General features: G+C 32.4%; 1 protein-coding gene across 1 annotated transcript; it reads right to left on the reverse strand.

Moving 5' to 3' along the window:
- Positions 1-2,657: 2,657 nt before the first annotated feature.
- LOC141449972 (catalase-like) lies at positions 2,658-15,894 on the reverse strand. Its single transcript, XM_074119955.1, has 11 exons — positions 15,789-15,894; positions 14,337-14,395; positions 13,665-13,836; positions 11,376-11,517; positions 9,097-9,247; positions 8,842-9,021; positions 7,718-7,909; positions 7,469-7,621; positions 6,027-6,256; positions 3,903-4,032; positions 2,658-2,924 (listed from the first exon to the last, which is right to left on the reverse strand). The coding sequence occupies exons 1-11, from the start codon at positions 15,892-15,894 to the stop codon at positions 2,850-2,852; spliced, it is 1,590 nt and encodes a 529-aa protein (XP_073976056.1). The 3' UTR covers positions 2,658-2,849.
- Between the last annotated feature and the right edge of the window lie 1,018 nt (positions 15,895-16,912).

Consider the following 16,912-nt stretch of genomic DNA (forward strand, 5'->3'; position numbering starts at 1 on the left):
TTCCTATAAATCTGCTTAACTCAGAGCTCCAAAACTTTTCTTATAAACAATGAAATTTGTACTTTATGTCTAAAAAATTCGTTCTCGATGATTTTTGTTAAAATCAACTGTATTTTTTCAATGATTAATGATTGAAGGAGTCACCCAATTACAGAAAAAGTTGTACAATTATTGAGCTTGAAGTCTATATGATTTTTTTGTTTTGTTTTTAATAAAACCCTACCCCCGAACAAAGGGGTGTAAATGCAGAAAACTGGAAAGTTTTCACTACTAGTTTACTCAAATGTCAACTTTTGGAGAAGGAACAAAAAGAAAAGTAACCATTTTACCGTTGAACAATTATTATTTAATAAAACGGAAGTAAAAAATACAGTTAGCAATAAAACTCAGTAGTAATAAAATACAATGTCTGAATAGGTATGTAATTAGAAAAGTTACGGCCGTTTTTATGGTGAAAAACGCGAATATCGGCGGAAAAGTTAAAAATGCAAATATCTTGGACACTATTGAGAATCGGGCCAAAGTGAATAGATTATTTTTTGTTCCAGTTGAGCTGCTGAATCACCTCTCGAAGTTTCGACCTCTCCTCAGTGTACACCCTGTATATGTAAGATGAAAATCACTTCGGTAAGTGAATTCTATAAATCATTAAGAACCAAACTGAAATTATATTGAACGGAGTAAACCTTGTCAGCGCAATGTCCTCTCATTAATAAAAAGTAACTACACGCAACATCTCAAAAGATATTTAGAAAAAATGGTGTTCTTTGAACTGTCTACACTGCACCCGCGAAAAGTACAATCTGCTATTTCTTCTCTTACCCTTCTTCCAATCTCTTCTTCAGATCGGAATTTCAATATATCGGTGGTATTCTCTTGAGCGAGTTTCACTACTGAATCATTTTCGAAATAAGTGTCTGCTTTCCTAGATACTTCTCAATTCATTCGACTAACTGTTTTTCTTTGCTCAAATGGAAAGAAATGGACGACATACGATAGTCGATGCTCAAGGCCAATATATCAATACTTACTTGAAACTGTAAAGTACTTCCTGATTAGAGGCACTCTAATTATTCAGCCCTACTACTGCAAAACCAAGTGGCAAAACTCGCCGGATGTCTGGTCAATGAATGGCTTCCATCTCTTCTTCATTTTCAATTTTAAGAACAGGGTAGTAAAACACAAACAGTATTTAGGACTGTGTTCGCTTCGAATTTTAGGGCCTCTCGTTAAAATAAAAATAAATAAAAAAATATCTTCAATTTTTCACATTTTGCACGAACAGAGATTGGATATCTAGCTAATATATTTTATCTGCAAATAACAACTTAACATAGTTTTGCACTGGGCAGAAATCACATTACGTCAACACACATCGCTGAAAACAATGCTCGGATTCCGTTGTCCATGCTGAATGTCGGCCGAAAAGATCGTATGTCAGGTCGACCAGCTTGCAGAAGCTAGCGGTAAATTTCTCAGTAACCACTCACAGCAAGGAAGAACCGTGGGTGGCCAAGGCACCGGACCGAACTTGAATACAAAAGCGCAGCAACTCAGTTTTCTCATCGCCCAAAAGCCCAGCAAGCCAAACCTTATCCGGAAGTTTCGGACCGCATTAACCGACTTACCTCACCTACATTAATCTTTTAACTAGAGGCTATTGATTTTGGAGGCCCTGCTATAGAGATAACTTTTATGCTACCTACACAATTTTAGAATTTGTCGCATAAGATGGTTGGTATGAAAAGGCATTTCTTTTTTTTCTTGATGACAGTGAGCACATAAAGCAACGCGATCACGTTGCCAGCAGGTTGCAAGAGACAAAAGAACAATAGTAAATAACCATCCCAAAACCACACGAACGCCCACAACCATCATGTTAATACGGAAAATCATCATGCAGTACTGCCACCCATTCCAACAATCGACCAAACCCTTCAAAAAATCATTAAATAGTACCAAAGACCCAACCAAAAGTTCAAAAAACGGTCAAAAAGAGGAGCTTCTATGTTGAGACACACCACACAGCATTCACACACTGTACGAAAACATATTGTATTGAATGCAGTTTTGAAATTACTTTAATGCAGCCTCACGCTGCAGTTTTCTTTCATCGGATGAAGAAGTTAGAATCAGGGAACCATTATTAAACAGTTGCTCGAGTGTGCACTTGGGAGTTCAGGTCAATTGTCAAATCGAACGAAGAGGAAAACATTTCCAGACTGTGTACGTTGCAGACTTGTTTAAATAATTTTGTCCAAAAATAACAATAAGGCTCACACAAACCTAAAGCATGCCTAGCTCGTCAAGCAATATGTTGCGGAGAATAAGCTTACAATATTACAATAAGCTACAAAGAAACAAATTTGAAAACGGTCAGAAATCAAGGACAAAAAGCTATGATACATGAAATCATCGAATTTTCCTCTATTTAAAGGTCAACAAATTATTTAATCTTCATAAACATTAATTTAAAGTTCTTTGAAATAAATATCTCTGACAGAGTTTTTAAACACAACAGTAAAATAATTCATATTTTACATTATAATAGAAACAACGCATAGGTTAAATTTCTTTTAGTTAAACGATCAGAATCAGTAACCTATGATTTATTTTATAACTTATTTTACATTTTCATTTATGCATGCAGTAAACTCTTCTAAGAAACAGAATAAAGATACAGAAGATACAGAATAAAACAAATAAATAAATAATCATAGGTTAGTTAAATAATCAATAAGAAAATATTAAATAACGCTTGTTTGTCAATTTCTAGTACACACAGAGTCTAACAGCTTATTTTTACTTTAAGAAAAAAAACAATTATTTAACTGTTTTTAACTGTCAGATTATAAATTTAATGCTGACTGTACCATTCTACCAAACTGCTCATCTACTTGGAAGAACAAACCAACAGCTCTTTCCTGAAAAAAATAAATTAATAAATTTCTTTTCAGTTCTTAATATTTTTAGTTTCTTAACAAAGCTTCCGTTCAATCTCCAGTTCATTTAATCCTTTTATTTTTGGTTCATCCCCTATTTCCTTTAAATCTGGTAGCATGAGAAGCTGAGAATGAGGACTTATTCTGGATAGTATTTAATTGATGAATACATTTTTTAACTAGATGTTAGTTACTCTTTAAGTTCACAATATTTTGATAGATGCTTAACGGTAAGAAACTTTTGAATAAAACTAGCAATTTATAATCAGAACAGTCCAACTTAAGTGTAGACCATTTATTTAAATTTAATTTTAACTAAATCAAAAAGTTTGTCCTTTCTATTTAAACAAATGGGTAAAGAATAAAAGTATTTTGCCTAAAGTTTACTTCTAAACTTAAACCTGATTCTGTGTGATGACATTGATCATCTTTCCAGCTCCATTCTTTGTTTTCATATTCATAAGCTCAACCAACTCTGAATAAAGAATTCAATGGAACTATTGCTGAGCTAAGAATGTGTTGAAGACCATTTTTCATAACTTCCTCGAACATAGGATTTCAGTTCTTGTAGAGAATTAAGGTTATATGCTATAGCAACAATTTCTGAAGTGTATCAAGCTGTGCACACATAAAGACTATTGGTATTAAGGTTTTGGAACTGAAGATTACCAATCATTTGTTGAAAAATTCTAAATTGGCCAATTTATTTGGAGATCAACCTACAAACATAGACTCTGAAGTAGATTAGTCGAGAACATGGTACAGAAATAATTACAATAACCGGTATTCTATACTATCTTTCCTTATTCGAAAAAAAACACGCAGGTTCGCACATCCCAGCTCGAGTGGCCATAGGTTAAGAAAAATAACCAAAATAATTATTATGAATTTAGGGCGCTAAGACTACAGTTGTCGAAGCTCAATAAGAGAAAAATAAAATAAAATAAAAAAATTACTAACCTGTATGAAATTTTCTGCCTTCTTAAGATTTCCCACCAAATTAAGAACAAGATTGTTTTTATCATTGTCACTGTAACTTCTCCAAAGTATTCCCGGCTGAGAAAAATTATCATCTTCTGACGAATTATACCTGCACAAAGAGAAAACTAATATAACCTTTTGTTGAAATAGGATTTGTTAAACAATTACTTTTAAATAAAAAAAAAACGTTAGGTGGCATTAGTTTGATTTAAATTGGCTCAGCTACTAAAATATTCTGTAAGGGCTTCTAATTTATAATTTTTACTTCCAAAAAAGAAATACCGTGAATTGAAAAACTTTCTTGACCATTCAAAAATTTAAAGAACGGTTAATAAACACTTTCGCAAACAAAAGGGTAAATCATAAAAACGTTAAAAACAATTTATTTGTAAATAATAAATAAAAAGAATTTGGAACGAACTGCAATTGGAATCAGTCAAATGCAGTAAAATTTCTTGTAAATATGAAGATGAATATAAGTTATCAATAAAAACAGTTACTGTTACCTGAATGAGCAGGTAGTTAAATGCCTTAATAGAACTCTCTAAAAACCAAAAATCTGTTTTTTAAAAGGAAGAAATGGGAGAGTAGCTGAGTTAAGTCATAAAGACTTTTGACGTAATGAAAAAGAAATATCTAATAACATTTAATTATTTCTATGAACATGGTTGTATATATAAAAAATAAATTAATGTTATATACGGACCTGAATTTTATAAAAATTGATAAAAATTAATACATTCAACTAAATCATTAATGATTGGTCTGTTTTAAAAAAATATATAGGTCCACATCGACATAACTAAATGAATAAAAAAATACATGGAGATAATATATTGACGAAATATAAATAGAAAGTCAATATGTTAAAAACCAACATTTTATAATCAACGTTTAAAAATAAAAATAATCAGAAGCGTTAACACACTGAGGATGAAAAAGTTTCTTAAGAATAGGGGTAAAATAAAAAGTAAAGTAAAAGTAAAGTAATCGCCTATTTTTTCAGGCGGGGCTTAACGTCCAACTACCATTTACTAGGTGTCGTGGACGGAGGCGACTAACAAACGTACTTTACTATTTTTCATTTAACCATTAAATAAAATCCAAGGCCTAAAGACCGGGAATCGAACCCAGTACCACAATACATATTAGCTTCGCAGGTCTCGCCTCTAACCGCTCGGCTACCGTGGCGCCCTAGGGGTAAAATAAAAATCTGAAATAATGAAAATCTAGACTGATTTATTAATAAAAAAAATTTAAAAGAAATACCAACCATCATTCATTTAAATTTACAAAAAATAAGTCGACAACTACAACAAAATTATGTAAGGAGAATGTATTACCAGAGTAGTTAGCTTTGTAACCAACAGATCGCACAGCATATCTTTATTTAAAGAGCTCTGTGTTCTAACGATTTTAGTTTATCACTTAGCCACAGGCCGATGGTAAATGATAATAATTTGTGATTATTCGCAAAGTTCCTATCTTTGACCTGCGTCCAGCTTCTTATTATTTTTCTTTTTTCCTCCAATTACATTTCGACTCGGGTCTGCTAGCGTGAACCCTTGAAAGGAAGGGTACACACTGCCTAATTTCCAAATTTTCCGTTACATCTTCAATGTCCTCAGTTCAGCAAATAAAGGTCTTGGTTTAAACGAAATTCAACATCTTAAAAATAAGCCCGTATGCATGAAAAAGCGAACCAAACCACCAATAAATATACCACTTGGTCGTTATTTCAGCAGGTGTAAGCATCTAAATCCACAGTTTGCGATTCAATAGATCAGTTTCCCAACACTTCTCAATATTATTCAGAATTTTAGTATCAATCTGTTTACTCTTTCCACACATTCTTCATAACTTTAAAAAATAATTTTGATTATGCCCTGTTCTCTGTTCATTTTGCCGAACTTTCCTAGGCTATTCGCTTAACGTGCGGTTCTTCAATATTGGAAAAACATAGTCTTGCTTAAGAATGATTTTGTCAACTTTACAATGAGACGATGATTCAAAATGAAATTATCAATACTGAAGGGAAAAATTCAAGTTTCCTTGATCTTCGGATTGTTGCCATGACGGTAAATGAGATTTCTCAATACTTACCTACGTACTACACCGCAAGCTTCAAAGAATGAAATCCGACCACGCGGACTCTCTCTAAGTATACCAAAACTTGAAGGATAATAGTTGGGTGCATCATCTTGATAGTAGGTGAAGATGCCATCTCTTTGAGTATTGTATACTTTTGTCGCGTGAGGATAATTCACTGGCAATTGCCTATGATTAGTACCTAGTCGATAAAACTGGGTATCCACATAAGAGAACAAGCGACCCTAAAAGATTTAATTTTTATACAGTTTAAACATACATAATAATACTGATTTCGCAATAAACAAATCCTTAATCTAGCAATAGAAAAGCATAATCTAGCAACATTTTCTAAATAACAGTTGAATCCCAAATCCATTTGAAAAGATACTTTTTTTCACTTATTTATTTATTTATTGTTATAGTGGTCTTGTTTGCACATTAACCAATTACTTTATATGAGGGCTGGAAAAAACCAACATATTGGTATGCACAGTTACAGTTGGCTCCTAGCGCCTCAATTTACCAATATGTTGGTGGAAAAAATCACTTAATGCATGACAAGTAGACATTGATGCCCTGAGAGCCTCCTTGATTCGTGGCCGCCTCCCGGCATTGTTCTCTCATCGGAAGTAACAATCCCACAATTAATCATAAGCTGTAAAAGACCACGGCGAGGAACTCTAAAATAATGCTTGGACTAAATGTGGAAATCTCCACATGTCAGTTTCAATTTGATTGCTATTCTTTACACAATCTTAATGAATGATAATCCTTACCGGCCATGATCAAGAAATGCAAGAATGCTATGAAGGGAAATATTTTCATATAGAATATTTGGTTCCAACACTACCATTGTGGCCCTATTTTTGGTTACCTTGGTAGCCATCACAGACCCGGCTTACTTATAATATTCCTATCAGCCCGATATTGAAAATAAAAATGTTGAAAAATAAAAATATTGATAATAGATAATATTATTTAGAGGATACTCAAGAATAGAAATATGCATACAGAAAATGTAGATTATTAAAAGAAAAAGTATGAACTTCATGAATTCTTTTCTACAGTCAAAGTTTATAAAATAATAATAATAATAAATTTTGTATATTTAATAAATAACATTCAATACGACAATAATTCATTAAATAGATTAATCAGTTTAATCGTAGCATTGCAAGCATGTAAAAATGAACATTCAAGGAAAACATGCGTCACACAATATTTTGGTTTTCTATCATTCTAAACTTTAATAAATAATCCATATATGCGGGAAATGATTGCTCTTTATCCTTAATTCAAATCATGACGATCATTAATCTGCATTACTTAGTAAAGCTGTAGGTAGACAGCTCGTTTATTTTACCTTTCATTTTTTATAGTACTAAAATTGTTCAACACTTACTTGTAGAATCACAACAAACTCACTATTTTAAAATTACTATTTTAATACTTACTTGTAGAATTTTATCAGGGCTCGCTTCTATGCCGGGGACCAGATTACTCGGAGCGAATGCAGCTTGCTCGATTAGAGCGAAAAAATTTTTAGGATTCTCATTTAAAATAAATTTTCCTACTTTTATTAAAGGATATTCATTTTCTGGCCAAAACTGTAAATTTTTCATTTATTAATATCATATAAAATCAAATAACTGATCCAAGCTCTAATGATTTGTGTATGGTAAAACTAAATATTAAGTTTTTACCTTTGTTGCATCAAATGGATTAAATCCAGATTGTTCTGCTTGTGCGAGTGACATTACTTGAATGTAAAACGTCCAGCTTGGGTAATTTTTTTCGGCTATAGCGTTATATAAATCTTCTGTGAGATAATCTGGATTTTCCGCTTTTATTTTCATTGCTTCTTCATTAGTGAAGTTATGAATTCCTTGATCAGTCTGTAAATATTGAATATTTTTATAAGGGCGGGGTTTACAAACAAAAAGAGGGAAGAAATATTGAGTGACACATTTTTAAAAATTTAAAAATAAGCAATTCCACATAAAAAACAACTATACCACAACATACTAATGTTTTGTTTGGCATTAATGTTGATAATTTAATTTTTACTATAAATACTAAAAGAGAAAAACTAAAAGAAAATATCTGTTCTTAGAATATGATACCCCAGATCTTAAATACTCGTAGTATTGATTTTCTCAGCTTCTTAGTAATCTCACATTTCAATATAGGTAACTTTCTCTTAAGCTATAATTATTTGAAGAACATTTAGGACATTTTAAACCCAAATCTTCAAATGGAAATCGTTGGTTGAATGCAGTTGTTATTAGTACTGCTCCGTGGCCTGCTTAGACATTGCATAAGCATTGATTGTTGTGGCACCCGGGATTGAACTGGAAGCACAAGGGCACCCTCACATAATCCAGTTACCTTATCCTTAAGTGTTGATTTTCACTTGGACAAAAGCCTGAACTGGAAACCGCTCTTACAAGACAAAAACGATGTGAAGTGAAAATAAGGTTACTACCACTCAAGAGATTACTGGACAAACGCTCGAAATTAATTCTAAACAACAAAGTAAGTTCTACTTTACAATTTACTCCTAAAACCAATTTGGACTTACCAACTCTAGTTATGGGATTCGTCTAAGTATTCCAAAATCCGTCGCCTACAAATCTCTTTAATAATAAATACTCCTTATAAATTAATGCTCTAACTAGCTTACTGTAATTTGCTCTGACTATTACTTTTGATTGACATAATTTAGTATTTAAAAAAAATTGATGTAATAAGAGTATCTTAATAAAAAAGATATCTAAAAGAAGATTGATTAGTAGCCATGTTCAAAGGGGGACCAAATTTTATTTACCTGATAATGAAATTTGCAGTAGGTAGCATTCCCTTGTGCATTGACCAATTTAAATGTGTTGATACCAAATCCATTGATATATCTAAAACTTTTTGGTGTTCCAGCATCTGAATAAACTCTCAGTATATGATGAAGTGTTTCAGGTCTTCTTGTGAAAAAATCCCAGGCCATATTTGGGTCCTGAAAATGAAGAATTGTTAAAAGAAAAAGAAAAAAAATACATACGTATAAGTACCAAGTATACAAAATAATTACTTTTAAATTGGTGGCTGGATTCCTCTTTTGAGATCGAGTAAAACTAAAAAATATCAACGGATCTCGAACTGCGAAAATTGGTACATCGTTTCCAACTAGATCCCAATTACCGTCCCGTGTATAAAATTTTATTGCAAAACCTCTTACATCTCTGAAATAATATTAATATTGTCGATGCTCAATCTAAAATTAAAATCATTCTAAAACAAAATTGAGCTACAAAATACATTAACAAGTATATAAGAGTGAAATATCTATATAAATAAAGCGCACTTTTCAAAATATCATTTTTTCACAACATTCTGAACTGAAAGCTTATAGTTGACAAATTCTAAACGCTTGTTCGAGGAACAAATCGGTTTGTTGGCAACACAAATAATTTATATCAAATTAGCGCAAATAAAACTTTGATATTTTTGTTTTCTTTTGAACTCTCATTTTATTGATTATTCTTCAATTTAGAAAAAGGTGGATTTGTTTTGGGATTTGTTAAATTGTCTATTAGCTCTCTACATTTACGAGGGTCGTTTGAAAAGTCCGTGCAAAGTCAGAGAGATAGCACTACTGGCGCGTATCGAGGTTATGTTTAGTTAGTAGCATCTCTTGGAAGAACACCCACCAAGTTTCAGCCAGATCGGTCTATTTCTTTGTGTTTGGCATTCGTTTGAATCGAGGAAGTCGAGTGATTTTCAAAAAATGGACGAAAAAGAATTTCGTGTGTTGATTAAACACTACTTTATGAAAGGCAAAACGCCTCAGGAGACTAAAGAGAAGCTTGATAAACATTATGGTGACTCTGCACCTTCGATTAGAACAGTTTATAAGTGGTTTCAAAATTTTCGGAGTGGCCTTATGGGCACAAGTGACGCTGAACGTTCTGGACGCCCTGTTGAGGTTACTACTCCAGAAATCATTGATAAAACCCATGATATGGTGATGGAGACAGAAGAGTGAAGGTGCGTGAGATTGCTAGTGCTGTGGGCATCTCGAATGAACGGGTACATAATATTTTGCATCAACATTTGGACATGACAAAGCTATCCGCAAGATGGGTGCCGCGATTGCTCACGCTTGACCAAAAACGAAATCGTGTGAAGTGTTGCAAGGACGGTTTGCAGCTGTTCCAGAAGAATCCGCAGGACTTTAAGCGTCGTTTCGTCACTGTGGATGAAACATGGATACATCACTACACTCCTGAGACCAAAGAACAATCTAAACAATGGGTTACCAAGGGGGAATCTGCGCCAAAAAAGGCGAAGACCGTTCCTTCGGCCGGAAAGATTATGGCGACTGTCTTTTGGGATTCGCAAGGAATAATCCTCATCGACTATCTGGAAAAGGGTAAAACTATTACAGGTGCATATTATTCATCGTTTTTGGACCGTTTGAAAACCGAGCTGCAAGAAAAACGCCCACGATTGGCCCACAAAAAAGTCCTTTTCCATCACGACAACGCACCAGCTCACACCTCAGCAGTTGTGGTCGCAAAATTAATGGAAATAGGGTTCCAACTCGTTTCACATCCCCCCTATTCTTCAGACTTGGCTCCCTCGGACTACTATTTGTTCCCCAATATGAAGAAATGGCTGGCGGGAAAAAGATTTTATTCAAACGAGGAGTTGATTGCAGAAACGAATGGCTATTTTTCAGACTTGGACAAATCCTATTATTCGGAAGGGATCAACAAACTAGAGCAGCGTTGGACGAAGTGTATAAGCCTAAAAGGAGACTATGTTGAAAAATAAAAAAGGTTTACCCCAAAAAATTAAGTAGTTTTTATTTTTGCACGGACTTTTCAAACGACCCTCGTACATAAGATTAATATGTACACAATATTTTAATTAAGATTATGTCAATTAAATGTTTATTTATAAATTACATTATTATTTTTATAGGTAATAGATCCAAATACTATAAAACAAAAATTTAGAATTGTTTGGAAACGTTTCATCCACTTTAAGCTCATATACAGTTTAATTCGCGTTTCATATTGTTAAAAATTTCAATTTTTTTTTTATTTATCAATAAACAGAATTTTTTAACATAAAAAAGAAAATAGAGACGAAAATGTTTTTCTTGACGCACTTTGGATGGAACCAAATCATTTTTAAGCAGATCATTACTTACTCTCTTGGAAGTACCAAGATGCTGAAATTTGATTCAGTTCGAATTTTGTTTAAGGTTTAAGATCTTGGTTTTTACAGGTCTCATGCCAAATTGATTCTTCTTTGAGCATAACGTAAATTTTAAATGTATATATTTAAATTTTAAATACTCACCTGTCTAAATCACTAGAACCTTTTTCACCACTAACCGTGGAAAATCTGACCAGTATTTGCGTGGTCTTACCAATTTTCGAGAAAACATCAGCTTTCGTGTACTGTGTAATGTCATTGGTGACTTCAAACACTCCAAAGGCCCCTAACAACAAAATACATGTAGAAAGAAACGTTTTATTTATGTAAATAAAAACAAGTCTGTGGGGTTGCTCGACCCATATATATGTTTATACTTAAAACAGAAATTTCTTTTTATTTTTACTTTGATAAAATTCTTAACCAAAACCACTTTGCACTCTACAATCATAAAGTTTAATGTTAAAGGGCGTTATTTCTTTCGATTAAATTAAGGCAGTACTAGGAAAAATATAGTATCGCAACGTGAAATTTTACAAATGTTCTGGTTATTTGAATTTATTAAATTTATAAAAATGTAATCATTATTGAAAAATATTTGTGAATATAAGAGTATCAAAAGAGAATATAGAAGAGTATTCACAAATACTTTTGCTTCTCTCTTTTATCGATTCATTCTCAGAATCGTACCAAATGTTTTGGAAAACACCATGACGGCCTCAACCCCAATTGTATTGCTTTTCCGACAGACAATCAAATTTGGATTGCACTAATTAAAACTGTCCGATAGGACAGTTGTATAAGGGTTGTCAATTATAATTAGATATGCCTCACTATTTGATTGAATCTACTAGAATACAACAAATCTCGCCTTTCAAAGAAGCAGTCTTCTCTACAATAATATTCTTCTGTGTGAATACTCTATCTACCTCCAAGCAAGAAATGTAGTTTTGTAGATTTAATTACAGCGCATGCAATAGCAGGATTGCCTAAGGCACAGGAAAATTATTTTCCATGTTACTACTAGGTTCTTTTTTTAATTTTTTTTTTTTTTATGTATTTTCTTTTTTTATTGTATCCTCTGAACTTTTTTAAACTTTTTAATTCAGGTTGTTAATATTGTTTGAGATTTTTTTTGAAATGATAAACAGTTCTTCATCGGTCACAAATAGTTTGGTTTTCTTACAATCAGATTTCGTCCCAAAGCATGCAGTCATATAATTATAAACTTTTTTCAAAGAAGATTTAGCTCCTCCATATTTTATAAAGGAATCTAAATGCTACTTTTAAAAATTAAAGATGCATTTGTTACTTATTTTAATGCCACTTCTTTTCCAGTAACTTCGATCGAGCTGTTGTTCTAAAACTATGGACAAGGCCGAATTTAGATGAACAGAGGCCCTTTCACCTCCCATTTTTAAGTTTGTAAATTACATGGGAGATAGTGAGAGATAAAATACATCACCACGTTGATACATCAACAAAGCAGTGTTTTATTGTTCACTGTTTTTACAATAGTGTAATTTTAATTTTGCTAATAATTTGAACGTAGGCCCCTCTTCATCTTGAGGCCCTAGGCTGTAGCCTAGTTAGCCTATAGGAAAATCCGGCCTTAACTATGGATGAAAGTAACTGCAATCGGGGAACTCTGCGAGCTTCAATCTTTCATTATCAAATATTCCTCTAGCTTTTTGCTTCATTTATTTCGAAGATTACTATTTTTTTTATTTTAAAAAATAAACGTAACAGATGTGTATCGTACAAAGCCCACTTTACGATTCGAATAATGTAATGACAGAAAATTATGCAAAGTACACTTTGCTTTACAATTTGGCCCAGACAACCTAAACAGTTCGGCAATTCTATGTTAGAAGTGACCTTACTTTCCCCCTAGAATTGCCCTAAAATTATAATAGAAAAATTATTCAAATAATAGATTCAGATCTACGTGTTGTACGGTGTTAAGAGAAAAGTCTTTCAAACCATTTTTGTAGGAATAACTAAAATTGAAAAAACTGCTCATTAAGTGATTATTTTTCTGTACGAATTTTCCTTCTAATCGGAATTTTAAGACTTTCATTCCTCTAATCCTCCTTAAGAATACATAAATAATAGTATCCCGCACCTGACGCAAAAAGTGTAAAAGTAAGTAAATTGCTAATTATGGTTAAGAAAATTGGATTGCTTTCAAACCATTTGCTTACAAACCTTTTCTCTTGAATATATAGTGTCGGGCGCGTTTTTTTTAAAGACCCGTTTCTGGTTCCTATTAAATTAAAGAAAGAAAGAACAATTATGGAAAGAAGATTAATTCATTTCTCTGATCTGCCCCAAACATTTCAATTAAATCCGTTGTATAAAAGAAAGCATAGTCACCAAAACTTATAAATTAAATTGTTTGCAAAATAATACTTAATTTCTAGCTAAAATTACCTGCCCCCTTGGCATGAACTACCCTTTCTGGTATCCTTTCTCTGTCGAAATGCCTTGATTCATCAAAAAATGTTAAATCCTGAGCTAGCATAGGCCCTCTAGGTCCCACAGTCAAGGAATTTGTTATATCATCTACCGGACTTCCGCTGCTGGATGTGATTTCATATTGGTTCTAAAATACCATTTAGCGAATAATTAATAAGATTTAAAAAATAAGTTGTTTATTTTCAACCTTCATTGATAAAATTTTAATTTTTAATTTTCTTTATATTATTTATTTTAAAAAAAACAGTCTATTAGAAATATTAATTATTAAATTATTAAAAATTAAATGTTAATAATATTAAATATTAATTAATATCTTGTGGTTCTGGTTGTAAATTAAAGAAGTTGTGTAATTAAAAATCCCAATTTTCTAACACTGATCGGATACGTGAGAACTGAGCAAGGTACAGCGTTTCGTATTTTATTTCAAACCTACTAAAGACAAATTTGATAAAAGAAATTATTCGTATCTGGTGAAAATGGAACTGAAGAGAATACTTAATTAAAGTTAAAACAAAACGTTTACTGACAGTGAAAACAAAACTTTGTACATCTGCATGAGAGTATTCTTTCCTTTCACGAGAATAAAGGGACTTGTAATTGAATTCAAAAGGTCGATATACTCACTGATTTGTGTTGGTTGAAATAGTTCGTTAACTGTTTGGCAGCAGCATCCTCATCAGAACCTGAACATAGAATAATTAAAGAAATTATATTTTTCGTTCAATCAAAAAATAAGAATTGTATGAACACTTCTCTTACTATAATACTCAAGGTTATAAATTTATTATTATTATTTTAAATAGGATTATAAAGAAACAACTTAATATTTACTAACATATTATAGCGCCCCTTCAGCATTTTTATTAGAGATCTAATTTTATAATATTTATTTCAATATATATATATATGGAAAACAATATACGCAGAATGGTATTGGATTTATTGATCATTAATGCGATTTAAAGTTACTTCCCAAAGGCTTTCACGATATCCCTAATTAACAATGGCAAAACCATTATCATTTTATGAGTTCCAGGTCACATGGAATAACAACAGGAAATGACTTGGCTGATAAGGCAGCTTGGCAAGCCGCAGTCAGGGAGACTCCGGAGCAGAAGTGGCCCCTAATTACCAGATATTAAAACAATTATTAAATAAATAAAAAATAAGTGATGTCATAAAGAAAAACTGGCCACAAATAGACGATTCCCTGTTCTCAATAAGACCTGGGGGTCTATGAGTGGTCTAGCCAAATTATACTATGGGAGTAAAAATGGTTACAATAAAATTAATCTAAATCATAAAATACATATTTTACATGGAATTCTTAATCTTACATAATTGTTTGGAACCTTAGGATAGAGTTGTTAACGAAAAATACTAATAAAAAGAATCACACTAATTATTATGCCCCTTCAGAATTGATGTTTTTAAACTTAAGTTTTAAAAATGGTAGTCTTAATAACACAATTTTATCACAAGATCTAGTTAAAGTTAAAGCAATAATAATAAAAACGTTAAACCTAAATTCAGTTTTTTCAAAAATACAAATAAAAAAAAACCTGAATATGCAATAAATAAATAAAAATAAAATATTACAATCATTAAAAACAAAATAAAATACAGACAACATTACTTAATGTTGCTCGTTAGAAGTTCTGATAATAATACTCATTAAATAAAATTTAAATGTTAATGCTTTGTAAATCATAAACAATTGGTAGATTCATTATTTATTAATAATCATTTAATATAAATAAATTTACTTACTTCCACTAGCAGTAGAGCATTGAACAGTGCAGGAGAGGAAAAATATTATTGAGGTAACCGAGACCCTTTCTGGTGACATATTCTTCTGTTACTAATAAAAATATTATTTCCACGATAAGTGGTCCCATTTTTAAATAAGTTGAACATAAATATCAACATGTTGAAATTTCCATTTCTCTTTATCCAGTTGATAACAGCTCCAAATTATTACCAACAATAAAGTAAACGTATCTATCTTTTACACCAGTATTTAATATAATTTATCATTGTATTTATTGAAAAATTGTTTTTTAACTATGCATTTACTAATCAAGTTATTCCTTAACGTTTCTAGCATAAAAATAGGAGGAAACTGTTCCAAGAATTTTTCTTCCTCTTTTTCAACATCTGAGATCGTTGGCACTCGGATCATTTTACAGCCACTATGAGTCTGATGGCAGGAACTAACGGAAACCTTCCTAAAAGGCTTAGAAGGCCATGTAGAGCAGACTGGAAACTGGCAATCCACGAGTCACAGATTGATAGTCTGAGATAGGCGATTTCACAATTTTAGCTCTGTAAGTAAAGGGGGAGGATGGTATTACTCTGTATTCCTACAGAAGGTAGAGCAAGTGCTGGTACCTCACCTATGTAGAATCTTCAGAAGGTGAAGATAACCAATTTACGCAAGGTAAAGAGGATCCCTGATCGGACGTTCAAGTCTTTTCTTTACAGGTTTCCTAAGAAGACTATGGAGAAATTGAAAGAAGGACATATAAGAAATGAAGTTTGGGGGATCACCTTCTGAATGATCGCCAAGTATGCCTACCAGGCATGGAAATCTAAGAACCTTTCTTTAGACGACTTACCTTAGGCTGCTGCAAAGTCTCTTGAGGATAAATAAGCGGGAGCTACCTTACTTGCATAGAAGGGGCTTTTAACTATGCCTTCACTGTTTCATAGGTGAATCACTTGCAAGGAGAGATACATCTGCCAGCGGATAAAAAGCAGTCAGAGGGTAAAGACGAATGTAGCCACTCTGGATGCAAAAGGGTTAGGGGCAGAAGAGACTGTCAAAAGGGAGGTGGTCTTCACCATTGCTGTGGACAATCCAAGTCTATGATCTCCCTAAATACAAAATAAATCTCTTTCACTAGTGATCTAAAATGAATAATCCTGAAGAAGTGTGCCAAATGAAAACTATATTTCTAAATATATGCACACATCAGTTTAAGAAAATAATTGGAGACAACTTTTAAGCAGCTGCAATTTATTTAAAACTGAAAACTATTCAATAAAGTTTCCGGTCGATTGATTTGACTAAAGGCTTTTCTTAAGGCCACTTATTGGCCCATAAATGAAGATTCAAGATCGAACAATCTGTGATTGCGGTTTTTTAGTTACACTCCATGGAATAAAAGAAACAGACCAATTAAAACATTATTTTTTAA

The sequence above is a fragment of the Rhodnius prolixus genome, unplaced genomic scaffold (genome assembly GCF_049639745.1).
Source record: "Rhodnius prolixus isolate KJV_2025 unplaced genomic scaffold, Rpr scaffold_2, whole genome shotgun sequence".
NCBI lineage: Eukaryota > Metazoa > Arthropoda > Insecta > Hemiptera > Reduviidae > Rhodnius > Rhodnius prolixus.